The following is a 23,684-nucleotide window of genomic DNA, read 5'->3' on the forward strand; positions in this document are numbered from 1 at the left end:
AGGGATGTTGGGAGCTGAGGCTTCGGATTCCTGGCTGAACACATAGCTGGACTGAGGCAAGGCTGAACTTGCAGCTTCTTCATCCTCAGGCTCCTCTTTCACTTTAAATTTAGGAGTCAAGGGCTCTTTTTGATTTGCAGCTGTCAAGAGAAGGAAAGAAGTGAAACTTAATGAGGTATGTAATATATAGAGGTATGTAATCATAGAGCAGTTAGCAACAGGAAGAAACTATAACCTGAAAATGCTAGGGCAGGTGCTGGAAGCAAGCATTTCAAACAGCATTCAAAGATGCTTCAAGAGGAGAACAAACTTCTGCGTCTTTGGTACAAAGGGACAGCTTTGAAACACAAAACCTCTATGTACCAGAGCTCAAGAAACCATCCTGCCGTTACTTTTTTGCCCCTACTGCCCCCTAAAAGCATTCCCCTGGTTATTGGTTCGTAGGTCTTCTATAGGTTTGACGGGCGTTTAAAACATCATATAAGGATGAATTTGGCAAAGCCCGCGGGTACTACGTATTGAATTCTTAGGGCATGGAAAAGAGGTAAGAGATAAAGAGTAGAAGATGAGAAACCTAAGAGAAGAGTAAAAGGGAAAAGACAACAAACTCTTAGGTCCTAAAAGTTGGTATTTGTTAAGAAAGAGAACAGAGGGATTTTCAGAAGACAGCTCTGCACAGGAAGATGCTACTAGAGCCCTGTTCCAGGTTCTACATCCATAAAAAATGAGGAGCACAAGTTTAAAATAATCCTTTCAAATACTCACGTATTTAAACTCTAAAGCTGCACAGCCTCAGAGAAGACCTCGAGGCTGCTTAAAATCTACACAGTGTTGTCATTGAACGGTCTTTCCAATACCCCTTGACTGGGGTAGAGCCTTGGCACTGCATTTGGCTAAAGGGCAACGCCTCCTCATCAATAATTCCAATCCCAAGCAATATAAATTTACAGGCAGACTGCACAACAAACAGGAGGTGAAAGAAGCTGCACTGTTTTTCAGCAGCTCTCCTTATAATTCTTTGTTTGACCATTAAGAGAACTTCCTTCCCTGACTCTTAGTGACTTTTTTTGTTCAAAATTTCACCTCGAATTCCCAGTAACACACAGCAGATGTCTTCACCTCTGTCTTCACAAATACGAAAGACAGATCATCGCCCCCATTGTGTTACTTTTCTAAATTCTCACCATTTACCTCACTACCTCTCCTACTTATTTTCCTCCTTTCACATGGCAATCCCCTGCCTACTCTCACGACTCTTGCAGATGAGACCTGTCAAATCTCACACGGACCATATAAAAAGGACGTATCCCACCGCCCCTTTTGCAGGCTGTAGCAGGGAATAAAAAGCCACTGTGCATTTCCTGCAGCAAAGAAATGTTTGTTTTACAAACCCATCACGTGAACAGGAAGAGCCAAGGAACTGACGTGTCACAGGGATGCGGATATCCAACTGAAGGGGCAGGGTACTAACAGGTCTAATCAACCCAACAAAATCTGGCAACACTCACTTGCTTAAGCCCTTTGTCTACGTTCTCCTCCACTTCACTTGTTCTTACCTATGCTCCGGCTCCTCACTTCCCTGGCTTATTTCCTCAGATACTCTCTTGCTCAGCAGTTCCCCCAAAATCTGACTCGTACAGAATCTGAATTCCTGAATCCCACTGTAAAGTGCTCACCGTCTCCCAGAGACCTCAAAATATGGGGTACAATTGCCATCTTTACCACAATTAGACTCTTCCACCTGCTACTTCGAGCTTTGTTCATTTTCCCACAGTCCATTGTTCAGTGATATTCTTTGTGCTTGGGGTTTTTTATTTTTTTTAAAGCTACTACATTACCCTGTAACATAACATTTATGCCTTTTCAGTTTATATTCCAAGGTTGCTTGATTTTTCTCTCCTTGTAAGGGTTAGTAAGCCATTACCAAAGAGCAAGATTGAAGCAAGTGGTATGAAAAGAGAAAAGAGTACACATAAGCAGCATGTGCATACACATAGGTGCTAGTCACTACTTCATAAGTTAAATTCCTTATATGTGTATTTTTACCATGAACTCTAAGCACTTTAACCAGTATTAGGATTGCTTTTTCCTTTTACAAAAAAAAAAAGGAGAAAGTAGAAATACGAAATGTTAAAGCATGCTTTAATTAATTGGCTCTCAAACCAATTAACTTCACCAAAGTACTTTAAAAAAAAAAAAAAAATCCATCTATCTTCTTTATCCAGGCCTACATCTTCCTAGCTCAGTCTGTTCTGGGGTTTGACCTGTGGTGATGAACAGTCACCAGAAAAAAAAAAAAAAAAAAGAAGGACCCAAGCCTTCTATATCATATTTCCTTTTGAATTCCTTCTCTTTTAAACCATGCCACTCTAGCTGCTACTGATATGAAAAATATCTCCACCAGGAGCTGAGTGCAACTGATGGAGAGCATTCTGCCTGAACTTTCCAGAGAACCTGGAGAAAAGAAAAACCTTTTGAATTTATACATTTCAAGGTGGTATTAATCCAAATAGTCCCAGAAAATTAAGGAAACACAAGTCTGAGTGAAGAGGTAGAGATGACCCACTGAGAGCAATCATTAACCTGTGAAGTCAGCTATGTTTCTGCTCATGAACTAGGGCAGAAGAACCACCAAGAAGAGGAAGCACTATAGAGCAGGTCACCATACACATTTAAGATTTAAAATATGGGGCAATATCAAACTCACATGCGTAGGTCATACACGCAACCATACACTCTGGTCCATTACAAGCCAAGTTAAGAAGAGCATCCATATGCAAATAGAATCACTGTAACAGAATTCATCTAATCTCACAGCCTTAAACTAGGACCTTTTTTCAGAGTCAGGCGGTATAGTGCACAATGGCAGATGCCTTATGGATGCATCTACCACGAGGAGGGGCATCAAAGGGGGTGCTTTTGGAAGAAATTAGCATTTATTTAATGTTCGTATGACCGAACCAAAAACTCAGTAGCCAATCTCACCCAATCTAAGGGCAGGTGTCAAGTGGCACCTCTATGCTTTTCATCCCAGGGTATTCTCAAGCGCTACTGAGATGAAGTCAAGTTCTAACAGCTCAGAGAAACAAAAATTCAAAGTGGGTCACATCAGAGTTTAAATAGTTTCATGGTAGTGATACACCTAGAGTAACTCGAACAGGGCATCCATCAAGTTTCCTTGCTTTCTTATGTCTCAATTTCCCATTCCCTCTCTTCCCCACCCGTTAGCTCTCCTACTGCGACAGCACGTGCTGCTGTAAGCCACTGCTCCCTCACTTTCTAAGCCACCACCCTAGATAACAATGCTAAAACTATGTTGACAACAAATCTACCAGCACAAGATCAGCCATAATCTAAACGAGCTCTTCATAAGATCCCCGTTTGACCCCATGTGTTTACAGGATGTCACCTATGACAAATATAAAACACAGTCAGGGACCACCATCCAGAGCAAGTCCTGAAGCTGTGTGTTTGGCAGTATTGTGTAAATGGGAAAAGAAATCCAAAGTGTCGTTCTTACCTATGTTGTCGTTCTGCTTACTCTACCCACTTTGCTTTGGACATAAGATAAAACTAATAAATTAGAAAAGAAGTAGGTTTTATTTCTTTAATTAACAGACAGCGCATTCCTTGAACTGCCTGCACTTTCCGAAAATCAAATTGTTTAACTGTGCACAAATTACAAAAATAGAAGAGTTATTTACCTCATTTTTCTTCCCCTAGAAAACAAAAACAAATAGAATCAGACAACTACTGGGTTGGTTTCAATCCAATTGCTTCAATTAATGAGGCTTTGACTTTCTTGAAATACACTAAAGCAGATTCTAATGTAAATGAAGCCTAAATAGAAGGACAAATTATAAAAGGCAGAGCTTGTCTAGTCTACCAGATCAGTACGTTAAAACTAACGGGGAAAAAACCCTACCCAAACCCAAAAGATAAACGACCTCAAAACTAACAGAAATCCCTACCGCTCCTGCCTCTGTCCCATCTTGGGCCCACAGTTACGGGCAGAATTGCTAACACATGGGAAAAGCAACTATGATGCATCTGCTAGTCATATTAGGGAAAATAATAAGCAGATGTAAGAAAAAAAACATTGCAAGTACGGGAAATAAAAGTTGACTGAGACTAGTTTCTTTTTTTAAAAAAACCCCGATGATTGAAGAATCTTTTAAAAATTAGAACTAGACAAGGATTAAAATCACAATGTTGGAGTCTATTGAAGTACATTTGCACTACAAACTTACTGCTTCCCAACAGGACTGACATCGTCTAGCTATATAGAAAAATAGCTACCCATACATAGACTTAATTTGTATTTAATTCTGAATCCATTCTGAACTGCAATGAGAACAGACTGAAGGATGTGTTCTCTGCAGACTGAATCCAAAAAAGCCAGCAATTTAATTTTGAAATACATAGGGAGGAAAAAAATAACCCAATCAGCAAACACAACCAATGGGCAGAAGTCTCTCAAGCAGGTTTGATAATTCTTCATTTCTTCCATTACATTCCATAACCAGAAAAAAAACCCCAAAAACAGATCAAAGAGAATTCCAGACTAATGATTTTTATATTCCTGGCAACTGGAATAATTTGATCCATTTGGCAAGAGTAGATGAAAGTTATAACACTTTCCTCGAAATGCCAAATGCCACAAGAAAAGCTCTGGGCATCTGCCACTAATCTGAAACACTCTGATAGAAGCTGGTAACTGCATCAGTCCACTTACAGGGGTTTCTAAATGCCCAAAACATTTACAATTGAAAGAGCAAAAATGGGCTGATTACTTCAAGCTGAGCTCAATGTTACAAGTCACAGTCATCAAGGAGTTGGTCACTGTTCCATCTGCCTGAGCAAAGAAAAAAAAAAAATCCATGACAAAAATGCTGACACAAAAGAGGCCGTGAGAAAAAGCATCTACAGAGCCTGCCTTGAAAGGAACCGTGATGAAAATGATACAGTACACCGCTTCACCACCATATTATTTTACAAGTGATGCCTGGCTACAGCTACAAAGATGAGAGAAAGCACACCAGTCGCGGCTGAGGGAAGGGGGGAAAGTGAGGACACATTCCAAAAGGCACTGAAAATTGAACTGGTCCTCCTGAGATCTTGCAGGAAAACTTCCCTTTGTCCTTCTTCTCAGAGCCACCGTGGCAAGAGAACCATGCCATGACTTCTACCTGAGGAAGAAAGGACAGTGTTTTATCCAGGTCCTACTGGACCTAGAGCATCTGAGTGACGCAGGCAGAATTCCATTCCAGGTGTTACATTGTGAGATGCGGTGGTTCAAAGAAACCACGGGCCTTTGACAGATCAGTTCATCAGTATTTGGAAGACACATTCCCCCAACACTGAGCATCATCATCCTGGAGGCAGCTGTGGTCAATAAAGGGTAAGACTTGAGTTTTCTATTATTTTCACTCTAGTAATCAAAATGTGCAGGTAGGTCTTGTCATTCTGCATGGAGACTGTGGCTTATGTTTGATGACATACAAGAACTGAGCAAGGGGTACAAACACTGCAGAAGCAGCCACTGGTGCGCTAATTGCTTTGCGAGAAAAATCTGTGCAATTGGAACCTGTTGGAGAATCTCCAGACTAAAATCCAATTGAGCTGATAAATTTTGTTCAGTTTATTAAACATAGAAGCTGTCTACATTATAAGTGGCCCAAAAAGTAGAAATACCATTCCTCTGGCAGGATAGTCTGGCTGGTCTCTTATTTCTTTTTAGTGCCTTCTGCCCTGGAGTATTAATCTGTCCCAGAGCACCTCATGCTACCTAACCCTCCTGGAAGTGCTAACTCAAACGCCCTCTACTCTGCCTTCAGTCAAATAAACTAACCTGTAGGGTTCCAAGGAAGAGGATGGGAACTATCAGTGGAAAAGCTGCTTAAGGGCACTCAGCATTAAAACATTTCTTTTTATCAAAGCAGTGGAATGTCAGAATAGACAAAGTCCCAGCTGCTACGCAAGGTTGTAATATCTGCCAAGGCCATCTTCTCCTTTCCAGGTAAAAATCAAAATAACAGCAGAATAGATAAAGTTCTGGGGAAGCTGGAGAAAAGAGGGGGAGGAGAGTGAAAGGAGCAAAGGGAAATTTGTTGCTAATAGGAAACAATTGTTTGCAGCACGGAAATTTCTTCTCTCTACAAAGGAGCAGAAACAGAGAAGTAGAGAAAACACCACCAGACTAACTTTGTATTTGTTTAAGAAAACAAAAACCAGAACAAGCAATCAGAGATGTTTGAGCTAACAATGTCTTCAACTCCCATTTTGGACAGATGTGAGAGGAAGGCTCGTGAGCTAGGACTTCTGTCCAGAGTAACGGTGTAATCAGGGAAGCAAAAGAGCCACCAGTCTAATCTAGTCTTATACAGCAGGTATATTGTGTAGATATTAAAAGTAAATTGTAAGCACAGAGCTGTTCCAGAATCATATTGATGTCTCCTTTTAAGTTGTATTGGGCTGAGTACACAAAAAAGCAGTTTGTAATCCTGCATTTTAAATGACTGAATTGGAACAGAGTCTACACTGCTTTATCTTGCTAAATTCTACATATTCCTTCAAGGTGTAAAACATGATGGGTATGACTTTAAGGGTGTCAGGAAGCTAGGAATTGCTGAAAAGTGATGATGTATCAGTGGCAAAGATTAGTACAAGCTTTTATTTGCCCAAGTTTTAATTAGCCATGCTGTTGCCCTTTTCCAGTTTCATTTTAAATTAAAGGTCTAAATGGAAATTATGGAAAATGAATCTGAAGAGACACTTCAAAGAGAGATCTTGATGACATCAGGGGTATTTACACTGACGGCAGCATTATGGAATTCACGATATTTTTAAATTAAGGATATGGCTCAATAATTGCCAGTCCCGCGGACTTACATATTCCAATTGAAATTTTACATTCTGGCATCAACTATGAATCCTAAATATAGGCAGCATGGTCTTTTCTTTGGAACTTGCTACACAAATGCATCAATTATGACAATTTAATTGGACATGCTTTTATTTTATTAAAAATAGATGTTTGAAGAGTACAAGCCAGTCAGTTCAGTACTGTCAATGGCAAATGCTAACACATTTGAAATTACTTGTGTTACCTTTAAGGAATGCAGCAATTTTCAAGAGCCAAACAGAATGAATAATTTTGCATGTAGCTGCCTGATGATTTAGTATTTCATTATTCCATTAATAGAATCATGTACTAAAACATGAATGCAAAGCCCAAGCACCTTGGACAATCATCAGAATCCCATGGTGGCATTATTTTCCAAAATGAGGGCTTGACTGCTCACATGATAGTGACAGCAAATATGCCCTAGACTGGGAGAAAACTGGGAGTTTCTTGTATGTTTAACATGGCCAATGCCAAACCCTCAGCACGTTATCTCTCCTTCCTTCTCTCCATTTTAAAGTTCTTCCGTGTGAGTAACTTGGGAAACATTAAAAGAACGGCAGAAGGAGGGCAGGCTGGATAGCATACACCATCACGGGATGAAGAGACATGTTTTCTAGAGTAATGCACTCGGTGAGCACGGAGAGGTGTGGGACAGAGGCCAGCAATGAAGTATGCTTTACAATTACTGTTTCCACACAGAATTCCTTTGAGGCCAATAGTGCAAGAATCCCATTCATTTTGATGGGATTCATTTATTTTCGAATGTTACGAAAACTAACTGCAGCACATAACACAGGCACAGTCATCACTTCTCCAGAGAACGCCGGCCATTGTAATTTGGATCACTGGGAAAGCCGGTTTTTATTACAGAAGAAAACAAGCCTCAGAAGTGGGTGGAAGGACACCAGCATTAAAAGAGGCGTGCTGTGTATCATCTGCCACCGAAACCTTTCAAACAGGAAAAGCAAATACTTTGCAAATTAGGACATGAATAAAGTTTCAATGTGGAAGTAATGGACTAGGGGAAGAAAACATTCTGGCAAAACACTGATCCAGTAAAGTACTCCGGCAATTTAAAGAATACAAGCAGTCCCACTGAAATCAGATGGGGAAGATTTGAAGGTAAAAGCACACCCATGCTTAAATATTCTTCTGTTTATATGTTAAGAGTCATTTGCAAACAATAACCCTTTCTAAACTGAAGTAATTTTCAGAGAATCCTTTTACATTTCTTGTGAATTTAAAAACATCTCCTACTTTAAACTAAGACCTAGAGAATCTGAAAAATATTTTAAGATTTGTTCTTATTTTCAGATTTACATTTCATGACGTGTTATGCCTTATTTCATAAAACATGTAACTAAAAATTTTTCTAGCAAGCAATGTCATAGAATTAGGGCCGAAGGGATCTCAAAAGGTCACCCACACTGATATTTCTCAACCTCTTTCAGTGTTAAGCTCCCCTAAGCCTTTCTAAAAAAAAAAAAAAAACAAACTCAGAAGCCATTTTGGCAGTCTCATCACAATTAATTTCTGGCCCTCTCAAAAACAGGTCTGACTTTGAACATCCGTAAATTTTTTCCTCACTTTGCTTCTTTACAGCTTGCTGCTCATTTTAGTTCAGCTGAAATTTCTTGCAACTGCTTCTGACGTCCTGTGGTTCACTGACTGAGGTAACACCGATCTAGCATATCCTACTGCCCAATACGTGATCACCCATATCTGAAAGGCAGTTATCTAACCCAGTTTTAAAATTCTCCAGTGGCAGAAAAGCCACAATCTCTCCAGCCAAACTATCATAGAGGTTTAACTACCTCTACTTTTGGAAAGGTTTTCCTAATGCCAACTGAAACCCTACAGCAATATAAACCTGCCTTTTTTTTTCCCCCCTAATTACGATGGATCACCAACACATTATTTCCTTCTCCTCGTGACAAACTTTTTAATGCATTAAAGGCTCATTAACGACTCTCCTTAGTCTTCTCTATAGTCTTCACTCCCTTTTATCCATCCTTACTGGACGTGTTTAGTAAACCTCCAGTCAGTTCTGCTGCTCTCCTTTGAAGTCTTTCCAACTGTCTGCACTCTTCAGAAACTATAGCGCCAAAACCTTAGACCTCAGCAAGACTAGGAAGAGCAGGACTATCTCCCCCTTCTCTGAGCCCACTTCCCTCTGCGTACATCTCAGTACAATGACTGCCTTTTTCACATCAGTATGACATTGCTGACTCCTGTTCCTTTCCCACAAAACTGTTACCTAGCTGTAATCTGTATTTGTGCAGCTGCTTGTGGAAGGGTTGCACATTTTTTACAGATCTCTTGACTTTGAACTACTTTCAATGTACTGTTTTCCAACCGTCTGATATCCACTCCATCTGGACTGGAAAGGTACTGCGTTGTACAGTCAGAAATAATACTGAGTCAAGATTATATACATGCTTATTAAGATTCAATTTTAAAATTCATGGTAGTTAATAAACACCAATTTTGTACTGTCTTTCACCCTAGGCACACCAGTGACACTTCTGGAAACTCTAACTCTTAGGTCTGAAAGGAGACAAGCACTCCTCTGAGTAATATGCTTGGAAAAAGGAGGCTGAAACTGCACGGAAATGAAAACCAACAGGCCTCGAGTTCTCCCAAGAAACTGAAGGCAAACAAACTGACACCAACCAAGAAGAGGAGCAATAAACATTGGCAAGCAAAAATTACTGTTTAACCATCAATATTCAATAAGAATAAATGCCAAATGCTCGAAGTCTATATTATCTGTCTACTGCTTCTTTCTTAGCCACAAGGCCTGTCAGAGAAGAAAATTAGATTGTTTTGACATAACTTGGTCTCGACAAATCTGTGTTGGCTGTTACAACTGGCACATACAATGTGAGATGTCAGAAGATTTGTACCATTGAAAAGGTAGGGCCAGTAACTGAAGTTCTGGTGGGCCTAACGAGAGTGTCGTAAGAAAGGAATCACTCAAAAGAACTTGGTTCAACATAGTAAGCAGTCAAAAAAAAGCAGCTCATACTTAGCCAGCTTGCTCAAAGAGAACTACTTCTACATTAAATTCATGCACATTGTATGGAGGAAAGCACGAGCTAAATGTATATAACACAATATAAATCTCAGGAGAAAAGAAATTCCTTTCCGGTTAACGTTTCTCCTCTTGTGTAGTAAACTTGGGGACTGGCAGTACGTTTTCATCCAAATATGCACACATACAAAATTACAGATACATCTCACTCCCCCAGTGACTTTATAACATGTTGCTAGGTAACAGTGCATACAAGGCAGGTTTCAAGACCTTTAGTAAGTCACCAGAAAATAACTGCATAGACCTTTTGCATGGATAATGTACGTTTGTATCCTTTTTCTGATGCCAATAGATCAGACATTGAAAACATGACTGTCGGCCAAACCGTAAACAGCTCCCCATCAGCTGCTACATGAATAACAACACAGCAAACTGTTGTATGCTTTCTCAGCTTTCAGGCTTGCCCCCCCTCCCCTGCTTTCTGCTCTCATTCTTGCTACATGCAGCCGTCATGAGCAATACCACCTACAGGTCAGTACCACTGATGGGCTGAGCCTCTCAGCACGCAGCAACCCAAATTTGAGATAGACATCAGAATGACAACTTATACCGGGCAGCTGTCAGGCAACATAAAAAATGAATTTCCTAGAGTCCAAATTTGAAACTCAATTAAAGAAAAATGTACATCGGAATCAAAACAGACTCATCTTCCCTCATTTTTTGATGGTCATAATAAGTTATATCAACAGAGGGGTTTTTTTTTCTTTTTTTAAAGGGGAGGTTTCTATGGCTTCTTCCAACCCACAGAGAAAATTATTTGTGCCATCCCATTTCACCTCCTGCTTGTCCTCATCTCTTTTCTGTTTTCCTGGTTGGCTCCACAAAGCTTCACACTTCATTTGTTGTGTTTACCCATCCTACTCGATTCCCCAACAGAACTGCCATCCCGGAGGTGTAAAGGTCTGGGCAGACGAGAACAGAAAGCTTTTCCAAAACAAATGTCTGTGGTTTCACCAAGGCAATGGCATCAGGACAGAGCTAATTCCTTAGTTTATCCGACAATAAAACTTGCTAAAATGCCACTTACATTCTGTTTAAAGGACAAAGGTGACCAATTATTTTGTATTGAAAAGTGTATCTTCTATCTCCAAAGTCTAAAACTTGCCATAGGGACTGCCATCTCCTTGTGAAACAGAAGTTTCTTCAGTGACACTTTTCCTGATTTCTTTCTCTTTAAAAAATTAAAAGCCAATTTTGAAAATATTTAGGATAGAACATCCCCCCAGCAGGTCCACAGTTCTGAAGTGTTCAGTCATATCAATAAAAGAGCAGATAAAACGTAATAGAGTCACCCTAAATCCATCTTCTACTTCACTGTCTCACATACAACTGTAATTCTTATGGCAGTAATCTGACAGTGAAAGAAAGCACAACAAACACATGCTCTGCATTACACACGGATTTCAATTAAAATTGTAAAAAAAAAAATAATTGAAAAGACTGAATGAATCTCTAGCACTACCTTTTTCAAATGTTAATAATCAAGAAATGCAGTGACATTCATACCTCACATGTATTTACTACGTAGACCTCAAACACTACTTTGAAAGGAAGGTGACCAATGCTTTATTGGTCCTATTCAATAGATGGGTAAAGGCAGAGAACTAAAAGAGCTGAATTTTCTAATGTGCTGCCTATTTGTGACTCGGTGATTTCAAACCAGAACTGCAAGGTATTCAGCATGACTGAAAAACACACCAAATGAGATTTGCCAAGTAAATTGTCAATGAACGTGAAAGCCTGGAGAAAAAGTCCTCACTCACAATCCCAGTAATTAAACAGCAAAATCCCTCTCTTCTCTCACTGTTTCTCCTCTTCCCTCCATCACACACCTCTCCTTATCAAATGGAACAAGAAATCAGAAGTTAAGCAGTTGCAATGTTTTTCTCCCTGAAATTCCAAGACTTAGTAAACCCAATGCAAAGTGTTCCTTAGCCCACAGAGGAGCAGCTGCTGCTGCCCCTTGCTGCTCAATTACCTGACAGCTTCATAAGAAAATCCGATGCCATCTTGACAGAGATATCTTGGCTGAATAGTGCTGATGCTGCATTGGCCACAAAGTCAGAGGAGTCTTTCAGCTTTGTGTTGTTGGGGGCTCTGTCAACAGTGCTAAGAGCAAAAGGTGCAGCTGAGATGCCGCCGTCATCTTTGGGCTCTTCTTTCACTAGCAAAGGTGGGATACCTCCACTAGGCTGCCCAGCCACCTCGGGTGTTTTAGATACAGATGCTGATCCTGAAAGGTCAGGTCCACCTCCTTCCCTCTGTGGTCCTGGGCAGGAGTCACTATTTAGCTGCGGTGATCCTTTCACCTCGGTTTCTGGTATTTCCTCCTTCACTTTGGATTCTGTCCTGAGGAAATGTTGATGGCAACGCATATGGAGTTTCAGGCTGAAGTGGCGAGAGGAGGTAAAAGGGCATAGCTGGCATTGAAAGGTCTCACCCCGGTCTTGGTGCTGATGAACCTGGTTCAAGAGGTGAAAGATAAAAGCATGTAATAAGCAAAACAGTTTGCCAGCATTATAGAAATCTCACTCCACACTTCTCACATCGTTAAAAAATTAAAGAAAATTTAACTAATGACTGAACTCTTCATTCTGAGCGCTTAGAAAGAGGTCAGGCACTAACAACAGTAGGATTCTTTCACACATAAATCAAAGAACCTAAACATCAGACTCAACTGAAAAAAAAAATCAGGAACATCTGTTTCTGCAGCATGGAAATGATGAAGTCAGCTTTGGATCAAACAGTCTTTACAACCAGATCCTGATGATGATGATGTCAGTGATGAACTGTTGGTGCACAAAAATACTTCCAAGCTACAACTAGTTGATTAACTTGATTTAAAAATGAACAAACAAACCAACCAACCTACTACGTGATCTGCTAAGGATGATAATTCTGTGAAACCTCATAAATAACAACTGTTCAGAGTGACCCAGCAAAACACCAACCTGCACAGCCAAACAAACCAACCAACCAATCTGTATCTACTACGTGATCTGCTAAGGATGATAATTCTGTGAAACCTCATAAATAACAACTGTTCAGAGTGACCCAGCAAAACACCAACCTGCACAGCAATGTCCATCATCGATTCATGTGCCGTTAAAGTAAAAAGCCAGCACCTGGCAATACCAAGGTACTGCTGAAGCACTTTGTTGCAAATTAATTCTAATTCTCAGAAAATAAACAGCTCTGTTATGATAAAACACAGAGAGATGAGAGATGGTGTTTGGCATTTATTTTATTTTATCAGTCAATTAGTGATCACAGTTAATCTTACTGTCCTCATATTTTGACTGCAGGCTCTTTCTCATAGAGACTGCACACTTTGTACAATTACAGTGTCTGGTAACCTCAGGCCTGATCCTGATTAGCTTTTAAAGAGAACTCTACCCATCCATCCATATGTAATCATTTACATGTTATTTGAACAAAGAGGCTCATCAATATAAATTATACACATATGAAATTCCTTGTTTAGCCCAGTGAAAGGGCAGGAATAACTGAGGCCAACGTAACAGCAGCAGGTATATTGAAAAGTTTTTTCCCTGTAACTTCACTAATGAGGTTTAAATCCTGACAGCAGCACTCCAGGCTACTTCCTGCAGAAAGACTGGCAAATACATACATTTGTTCCTTACTAACGGATGAACACGTGATCCGGACAAACCAGCAACGAGCTCCACACGTTCATTTTCACTTGTGACTCAAGTTAGTTGGAAACATTTCAGTGGAACAGATTTTTGTTGGGAAATGGCAATTTGTTGAATGTAAAATATTTCACCTGAAACACGGAGAGGTTTGGTGAACGCTTGGCAAACAGGGCGTGATTCCCCTACCCTACTGAGTGACACTCTACCCCCCGCTCCCTGGGCCTGGCTCAGAAGCAGCAGCCAGCTGTGCCAGGGATCCAAGGCTTACTGCTATAAGCCTGTAAGTCCAAAGGCCCCAAAGAGCTCCAGCTCTAATCAAAGCTTAGCCCTACCCCAGGGAGCCTGAAAAACCTGGCTTTAGCTAAGGGCTTCAGCACTTTCCAGCCTCCTGTAGGGCTGAGATCTAGATCCCAAGAGTCCTGGTGCAGACACTGCAGAGCTCTGGGGTAACAATAGCATTTCCCTAACACAGCTCTGTCAAATTTCAGGTTGGAGTTTCCTACAGTTGAGAATTGGCCGGATTCACTTTCTATATGCAAGAGGAATTCAGTCACAAGCTCATATCCAGCAATTCCCAGCTCCTCATACACAGGACATGCATTCAGGTGAAACAGGAAGCTGGGAGACATCCCTCTTTCAGTCCCTCTTGCGCTCAGTGAAGACGCATTTCATTGGCACTGTATAACTTTTCACTCAGTAGTTCTTCAAGGGCTCCAGAAATCAGGTACTAAACAGCCAGCAAGAAAGAATTTCTCTTAGCCAGGAGCTTTACAGAATAACATCCTCAGGATCACATAAACACGACATTTACAGACAAAGTAATTCCGGAATTTTATAATTGCACCTGCTAATTAAAAAAAAAAAAATTTAGAAGCTAATGCTAACCTAAGACAGTTTTAAAGCAACAACCTTGCAGAAGAATAGCAGCACAATGAATTCTAAATATTTACGGGTTACAGTGGAAATGCCAACCAGACTGCCTGTCTGCACTCCTGGAAACACAATGGTCTGTGAGCACAGCAGCATGTAGGCGCTCTTCCCCACGAAGAGCACCGAGATGTGCTAATGGTAGCAAGCACTCTCACCATGGCAACTTTATCTCTTACACCCACTGAGGTTCTGTGTGCAGGGTTTCTCTCTAGGATCCCCTTCAGTCAACATTTCCCTGCCTACATATTTACCTACTTCTTCTAGAGGCCCCTTATCACCATCGTCAATACGATGCCTTGTGAAGGTGCCACTGCTGCACTCAGGTGGCAAAGGCCGTGTGGGAGCCCACCAGCTCTCTGCAGGAGTATGGCATGCCAGCCCTGCAACTGCTTTTGAGAATGGACGAGAACAGGAGGGGTTGGTTCACCTAATTTTGATTTTTCTCCTGCCCAAAGACAACAGCACCATCACCAATAGATTTCTCATAAAATAAAGTATGTTTTATAACTTATAGGCAAGGAATGACACAATTTAAATCCAAATATTTAGTTTTGAAAGGAAGAATTTTAGATCTATTAAAAAAACCCCAAACATATGAAACTACATCAAGCTAAATATTTGGTTTCCCATGTCCTGGGTCCAGGTTTGTTTTTAATTCTCAAAAAAAAAAACCAATATGTATTTTAAAAAACTGAACACTTTTACGAATAGAAGGTAAGAACTACAGTCCTTTTAAAGGAAAAACTATCCCTTATTTCCTCATTCGACAGCAGCTATAAGAGCCAACAACTGCCATTCTATGCTATTTGGAGGGACAAGTCAGGGCAGCAACTACTTACTGCAGAATAAGAAACAAGAAACCCTGTAGAGCTACACAGAAAGCCACAGGGGAGATCCAGGTCATGCGATGTTACAGCCCAAAACACCGCTGTCTCCCTCCATCAGACAGAGGATGGCTCCTACACTGTGCTGATGCTACCCAGACCGTCAAACATCCTCTTTCGACTCAGCTAGACTGTTCCAGCAAGAACCAGAGGTGGGAGGAGACAGGAGGGCAGCTGGCAGGTTTTCTCCACAGTCCCAGTCTGAGCCCAGCTGCTGCCAGATTTGGATCTCTCTGAATTAGGCTGCAACAAACCACAGTGCACAACTGCTCGCCGAGAATGGTTCTTTCACAAACCCATAAAACTACTGTTTGACTTATGTCAGAAACTTTTAAGGATTTCTGCCTTCTGAGGTCATTTCATTTAACTGTGGGTGTTCCCTGTGCAAAGTACTCATATCATCTTTATTTTAACCTTACAGTCTCCCCAGTCTCAAACGATAATTCGTGTTTCTGCGTTTTTTCAGAGTGTGCTTGATATGATATGGACAATAATCTTCAGTGGAAATAGACATTCCAGAACAGAACTACAACAAATGTTAGGCCTAGTTTGAAGACTTGGGTGCAAATTATCTATTGGTTAATTTCTTTTTATTATTTGGGTTTTTTTCAGTTTCTCTTGCTGCCTCCTCATTCTCGCATTTCATGAAAGAAAATAAAAGGCAGTTTGGTTCATCTTCTCTATCACATGCATTATTTTGATCACACCTCTACGCCTGGCAGTCCCATTCTTTTCAGCTTCTTTCTTCAAAGGGATTTCTTGCCATCCCACTAATCATTTTCATTGCCAGCATTTAAAATCCCTTCTACTTCTGACAGGTCTTTTTGACGCAGTGACCAGACATTGATATCGTAAGAGGTGGCATGCCATACGTTAATCACAGTCTTTTCCGTGTTATTTCTGTTTTAGTCTACAGACACTCACATATCTAATGTACTTCTTAACCACTGCTGCACATGCCAAGGAAAGGTTTTCACTGGACCGTCTACAATGATACCCAGGTATTTTCCATGAGCAGTTACAGTCCATTATATCAGACAGCCAGGTGCATTATTAAACTCTTGTTCCAAGGTGCAGTACCTTATATTTGTCAACAGTAACTTCATTTGCCCCCTTGTTTATCTGTCAGCCCGCCTCTTTTCACTCCCCTTCAGGCTTTGCCTTTTCTAATCTGGATTCACGCACGTAAGGTTGTATCGTCTACAGTTCTCTTACCCACAGTCATCATTTCGCGCAAATCGCATTTGCTAAAGTATGCACAATTCCACTCATAGTAATGGAACACCCCTCCGTTAGCCTTTTGTCGTGCTTAAAAGTGCTAATTCCTTCCTACTCTTTGTTTTACTGTCTCTTGGTGAATTTCTTAATTTGCCACAGTACATCACATCGTTTAATTTATTTGGCAGCTGCTCAGTGAGAAGCTTTGCCAAAGGCTTTTTTTAAAGACCAAATAAATTTCAGCCGATTCTCAAATCCATGATTTTCCTGACACACTCAAAACATCTTAGTAGAAGAATACATGATTTTCTTTTACAGAAACCACATGTCCCTATCCTATCACATCATTCTTATCACTGTGGGGTTTTTTCTGTTACGTTTTTTCTTTACATACTACCATTTCTGGCCTTGTAAGCACTTTCTTAAATCATCTTCTCACACTTAAAAGCAACGTTCCTATTGATTTATCAGCCAATTTAAGTCCCGGGAAGCACACGCTGGTCTGTACAGGTGTACTGCAGTTACAAACACACCTGATCCCACCTAACAGGGCAGAGCAGAGGCGAGGGAAACAGTGACACAGGCCAGTGCTGGTGAGGTAAACGTTTTCCCCTTCCCTCAAGCTGAGATAACACTTTGCACAGGCTCGCTTCTAGTTACGAGGCACAGGAAGGGAAGGATTGGCATCCACCTTTCTTTCGTAGGACTTCACAGGGATTTCTGGTTATCATTTTTTAAACACTCAGAATAAGAGGAAATTTTTTATTACAACCTTCATCCCTAAGCAAAGTCAGAACACAAGGGGTCGGGGTGCTGAACCCATTCACTGCTATATTTGCTTCTTTTCTTCTTTGCCTACTGTAGGTTTCATTTTTCTCACTGACTTTCAAGTGGATTAACATTTCCAGGAGGGGTGTCTGTTTAGGCAACTACTACAAGCAACAACTACTAAAACCTGGCCATTTGGCCGTACCTGTCTACCCACTGATTTGTTTCATTTTTGGGTTTATTTAAAATTTCTTTTAGTAAAATGCCTTCTGTGGCTCCATTTGAGTACACTTGAGAGATCTCCATTTTGCATCTGTCACATGCCCTCTGCTTTTTCATTTCATGCTCTTTTCTGACAAGTTGCCTCATTTTTAATATATTGCACTTCCAAAAGTTTGGTGCTACAATGCTAGTTTTGATATGATCCTTCTCCTCAGGATACATACATTATTTATATAGTATTTTCTTTTTTGAATGTATTTCCTTGCTTTGCTTGAAAGCAAAGGGAAAAAAACCCCCAAACCTCTCTGCAGGACAGGCTGGACTGGGCTCTAGGTGTTAAAAAAAAATTCTTTTTCTTTAAGATTTAGGGTATTAATACATACCCCATCTTATCCCTTGTCCCATATGTGAAAAGTAACAAAATTAAAAGGCAGATATTGAGGTCACTTGTGGTACCTGAGACTCAGAGCAAGGATTTCAGTTATTGGAAAGACGTCCAAGTTTGCATTACCTCCCTCGCTGAAGGGAGGTTATGGAATCACAGGCCTCTCCCAGGACTCTTTATGGTTAGCTTAAACCAAACTAAACAAAAAACCTTCCCATAAAACTGTCAACATCCTCCTCCCAATGTGATGAAGATGCTTTAAAACAACCTGTCCTGTATATCACCAAAATGCATCAGAAAAGCTTATTCAGTTGTCTGACCCGAGCTAAGGAAGAAAGGGGGAAAAGCAAATCACTAAGGGGCAGTCAGCACCTGGCTGCATTCTTCGGGCCTTCCCTTACTCCCTCTGCCACATAATTAATAGCCTCTCCCTAGTCAGGAGGCCAATTATAACCCTCTTCATATTAGACAGGAATATTGATCTGACATCTCACTACATGGTCCCTCTTCATAAGCAACAGAAAAGCAGGAGGATCCTGTGGTTGAGCATCACATTACCTCCTTGCCATTGCATCTAAATTTTCTGTTAATTTAATCTTCCCTTTCCTCATTTTCTGTCAAACCATCAGGCTTTAGCATGTGTTCACAACGCCAGACTTCTTTTTCACTGTTACAAGAGCTGGCTCACCCTTTTCTGCCTTGTGTCTATATAACATAAGGAACACTATAGATATTATTTTTGGCCATATGCTCCTCTTCCTCATTCCCCCTTCCAAGTGTTCAGGCTAATATCCTGTTGCTTTCTTGGAACATATCTGTATGATCTCACAGCCTATCCGTCCACCAATTGCAGCGGAAGGTATGTGCATGAGCTAAAGACACCAACTGGCCAAAGTCTGACTGATGCTTGTGGTATGGCTGAGGTAAATTTAATCCCTACTTCCCTACCAGGAACGACAGAAAACCCTAAATACATCTTGCTGAACTACGCCACCCCTTTCTGTTGTTTTCCGCAGAAAATATTCTCTCTCTCAAGAAGAAAACAACATATTCCAACCGAATATATGTTTACATAAACAGAGAGGAGGACCTAAGCACAACCCTTGCTGCCTGCTCGGACAAGACACCTCTCATTTACCCATTCATTTTGTCCAGCTTCAGTGTCAGCACACCTGGGAACTACGCTATGGAATCAGAATCAAGCCCTGAGATGCTACTGCCAGATTCCTGGGAATAAGGGCTAAAACTTCTGGTGAAGCACGTACTATAATTTGTCTCCAAAACAGACTAATACAATTCTGTGCTGTGACTATTTTAGGATGTTTTCTGAAGGTGCCTATCGCTGTGGGATCCAAAGGCAACATGACAATTATAGATAACACTGTGTGCCTTAAAAGGCAGTCTGCTCAGCCTCCCTCGTTCATTGTGTGTCTGTGTGGAAACTCTCCTTCTGCTTCCCTTCTTGCCTTTCACTTCCTCGCCTCCAGTTGTGAGTTGGTCCTGGCAAAGTGCCCTTACTGGAAGAACACTTCATCAACATGGTGGGTAGCACATGTAGATCTGAATATAGGTCAGGGCTGGAATCAATCCAGCTCTTTATTAAAGATTTTCTCTGGCAGGGGACAAGACATCAAAAATGTTGGCAGTGGATCAGTCAGTTTGACATGTTATATTTACCACGAAATTACACAGTATTTATATTATATAGTTATTATTCCTTAACCTAAAGATACACACAATAAGACATCCACACAATGGACACACACAAAGCTCTCATGGAAATTAATTCTCTAAATAACCAGTTTCGATGGAAAATGCCTACAAGAACCTATTAAAAAAAGAGGAGGTGCTTTAGCTCATGGCTGAAACGAAGACAACAGTATTAGATTTTGGAGGACTGCAGCTGTCAAGAGATCTCAACTGGTGTCTTATATTTTGCCTTATCAATAGAACATAAAACCCCAAAACTGAAGAGCAACATAAAGGAAAAAAAGCTTGGTTTGCGATAGCATCATAGAATAAAAATTGGCTTATAATAAATGACAACCAGCAGCCTAGTATCCTCATTTTGAGTAACCTTTTTGGTGTAGAAAAACTTGTCTTCACCTGTAGCTGCAGGTGACTCATGGGGAGGGAGAGAGAGAGAGAGAGAGGGAGGCAGGCGTGGAGAGCTAGACACAGCTCTACCTTTGCGGGTTGCCTGCCAGGAAGGAGATAAGGCCAGGTAGCTCCCAAAGGATCCTAGGACAATGGAGAGAACTGAAACGTCCAACTGGCATAACCAGAATGCTGCATCCTAAGCAGCTTCCAGCTGTATGTACTCATTCCATTTTGAACACTCTTGGCTTATGCATGTGTCACTTATTACAATCTCATTTATTTACATACCGATTTAAAAGCAGCACTTTTTTTATAATGAGAAGAGAAATCTGGTATTCTTTATTTTTAATCTTGTTATCAATTTATACTTCCAAAGGGAATTCAAATTATGTCTGACACCATTGTACACGACTAACATGGCCTCATTTAAGAGCTTCAATTTTGATGTGATAGAAAATATTTTTTACGAACGGCCTACTCAGTTGAGAAAAGTATTTAAAACCCATTGAAATGAAGGTAAAACATTATCTTCCAGATTCTTGTGTTTGTGATTCTTCACATCTATCTGTAAGACTATAAGAAGGACAAGAGGCCAAAAACAGGCCATCTAGTTTTGTTAAGACATCTTCATCTTAAATAGGGAGCAATTTTACTGGCAAAGACCACCGAGTCCCTCATGACCTACATGACTGGACTGCGCTGACTGAGAAGACGTCGGGTCTTATCTCCGTAGTAAGGCTACAGGAAGCTGTAATCTCTCACTTTCTGTCAAACAGCTCCGGGCCTGATTCTGACCTTGTCAATGTCTATATGAGCATTACTTGGTAATACTTACTATATTACCAAACAATTAACACTACACATGTTTGTACAAGGAGGCTGTTTTAGGATGATATGGGCTCAGGTAATGACGGGGTTTATGTTAGGTGGGGAGCAGAAAGGAACACAAGGACTTGAGACAGCCATCAATTTGGTAGCACACAGAGACGTTCAGAGAGTAGCTAACTGTCTCCAACATTCTACCTGTGACCTCCAATGGAAATCACCGTGCCACAACAGACGGGATAGGGCCTCAGTCTGCAAATTATAGTTAAAAAAGCAGAGAACAAGAAGTTCTGCAGGTAGTAATAGGAGTGTCCTTTACAAAGCAGGGGACAAAACAGGTCTTTGCCAGGGAATAGCAAGCTTTGGGTGATGCATTCTTCTGTGCAGGCTCTCAACAAACAAAAAACTTTATCATGCCAAGTTCCCGTTCTTTTTACACATGTTCTACTCTGGATGGCCACCCATGCCTTCTAGTTAAGGTCGAACACCAAGACCTAAAAGAAATAGCCATAAAAACCAAATCTACTTGTACCTCATAAGGATTAGCGTGATACACCAAGGATGCCTGGGAAGAGATCCATAGGAGGAGCATTAAGAGATGAGCCTTCCAACTTTAGGGGGATGATTTTAGACCTAGCAATGACCTGAAATACAGCAAGATCTGCTGCTGTGATCAGCGGAATCATCTGAATCATTTCCACTGCAGTGAATAGTTATTTGGGTGTGAGCAAGGTTAAACTCCTGGCTAGTGATCTCAGATTCTGCAGTAGCATAACAGAAAAGCTGAACAGGCATTTCCGACCCTCTCCACACCAGCCTGGCACTCTGTTAAACACAGTTGTCTAAAAACATTTTACTGTAATTATAAAACTCAACTGTATTAACAAGGGAAACACTTTGCACTTCAGCTTCTTCACCCGTGGGCTAAAGGGACAGGTACCATTTTTACTTTACAAAGCGTATCCTACAGCTTGCAAGACCCTTTGTGTGTTGCAACCATGTAGTACTTCAGCGAAGCATTTCTTTACATTTTTATATTTTTCTGTATCAATGCAGATGTGGCTTTCTTCAAAAGGTCACCTTCAGTTCGAGCCTGAAAATTACACTGAGTTAAAACCATGCTTTAGACTTCATGGAAACACTTGAAAACAAAACGTTACGGTATATTCTGTCATTCACTTTGGTTTGGATGCTTCACCGCTGAAGTGTCTGCAGTTAAAAACTAAAGCAAGACAAAAGTTAAAACTGCAGGCGTGGCTCTAGAAAGCTACAGAGGGGTCCCCTGCTGGGGCTGGCTGGGCGGGTGTGCCCACTTAGCGTGATGCGCTGGCATGCAGGGATACCAGCTGGCATCCTGAAAAGCAGCACTGCTGTGTCTGCATGGTGTCGCATCTCAGCTCACATCCCTGCTTCTGGTGGTTCCAGGTCCAGAACTAAATCAGTCACAGACAGCTTGTGCTACACCAAGTTGACAAAACACAAGGTAGTTTCTACGCTGCATAAACCGGAAAGGCAAGCAAATGAAAAAAGTTATTTCTTTCTCTTTTTATGGCCTCACTGTTTAAATAAAGGCACCATTAGCAGCACAACTACAGAAATTTTGTTCTTGCAAATGCAGATGAAATAGGTTTGTTATACTGCCGTTCATTTTTTGATTGATGATTCAAGTGTTTCGATTGTCAGTAATTGCACACTTCCCTTACCTTCATGTGTGATTTGAGATTGTCCTTGCGTGCACAGCGAAATGGACAGAGTGGACACTGATGACTTTTCAAACCTGTATGAATCACCATGTGCCGTTTCCAGTAACTCTTCCTCTTGATAACCAAACCACAGATCGGACACTGGAAAGGTTTTCCTCCTTCTTCTTCTGAGGCTTAGCAGAAGGGGGAAGAAAAAGAGAGGATCCTTTACAGCCACTTGTCGAGTACTTTCCCCTTGTAAACATACTCAAGATACCATTTTTCAATGCTAGAATTTGATCTGCAAAGAGATACATCAGTTAAACAACAACATGTACCAGAAATTTCTGTTCCCCCCCCGGCCCGCATATCCCTTTTCCCCTTAATCTAGTTAATCTCCCGGTAAGAAAGGTCATCATAATTTATAAAGGTTAATGTCCCAAACACCCTTTGGCTAATCAGTAGGGGATGCTGCTCTATCTCACCTGGCCCTAATGTTCCTTATAATTTAAGTGAACTGAAATGGATGTCTCTCATAATCATCACTTTGCAGCTTCAATTCCTAGCAAAGGCCGGTCATAGTAGGGTATGGAAAATAGGCTTAATTGTTAAAAAACTGATCCATTTCCATATCTGATGGTAGCCAGCAGGGGAGCAGGATATAAAGCATAGAACAACCCACAACTTAAATGAAAAGCATGCTGGTACTGTATATCAGATACACTTAACTACAGAAATGAATGAATTCAGAACCCCTGCTGTTGAAATTGTTTAGTTATGGCTCAAGCAGATGATTCTGCATCTTCAGCCATCAGAGGTCTTTGGGTTGTGGGTTTTCTTCTTCTCTTCTAGATGCCAGGGCTTTGAATCTACCGCCTTCCTAAATGTTTGCACTCTGCTTTACTGCCCAATTCACCTAAGATAAGAAAAGGATTTGGTGGCATTCATCAGGCAAATGATTAGTGTACTGAGTGTGGAACCATCGCAAGGTTGAAGGAAAGAGAAATTCCTGC

The 23,684-nt window shown here is 40.9% G+C and overlaps 1 protein-coding gene across 1 annotated transcript in view; it reads right to left on the reverse strand.

The window, feature by feature from the left end:
* The window catches only part of ZNF827 (zinc finger protein 827), a gene marked incomplete at its 5' end in the record, with an annotated part of 80,748 nt that overhangs the window by 52,054 nt on the left and 5,010 nt on the right, over positions 1–23,684 (reverse strand). The window contains 3 exons of the mRNA XM_010133788.1: positions 7–140; positions 11,980–12,463; positions 22,693–22,865. Coding sequence (XP_010132090.1) covers positions 7–140; positions 11,980–12,463; positions 22,693–22,865 — 791 coding nt within the window. The remainder of the gene's footprint in view (positions 1–6; positions 141–11,979; positions 12,464–22,692; positions 22,866–23,684) is intronic.

The sequence above is a fragment of the Buceros rhinoceros genome, unplaced genomic scaffold (assembly GCF_000710305.1).
Source record: "Buceros rhinoceros silvestris isolate BGI_N320 unplaced genomic scaffold, ASM71030v1 scaffold14243, whole genome shotgun sequence".
NCBI lineage: Eukaryota > Metazoa > Chordata > Aves > Bucerotiformes > Bucerotidae > Buceros > Buceros rhinoceros.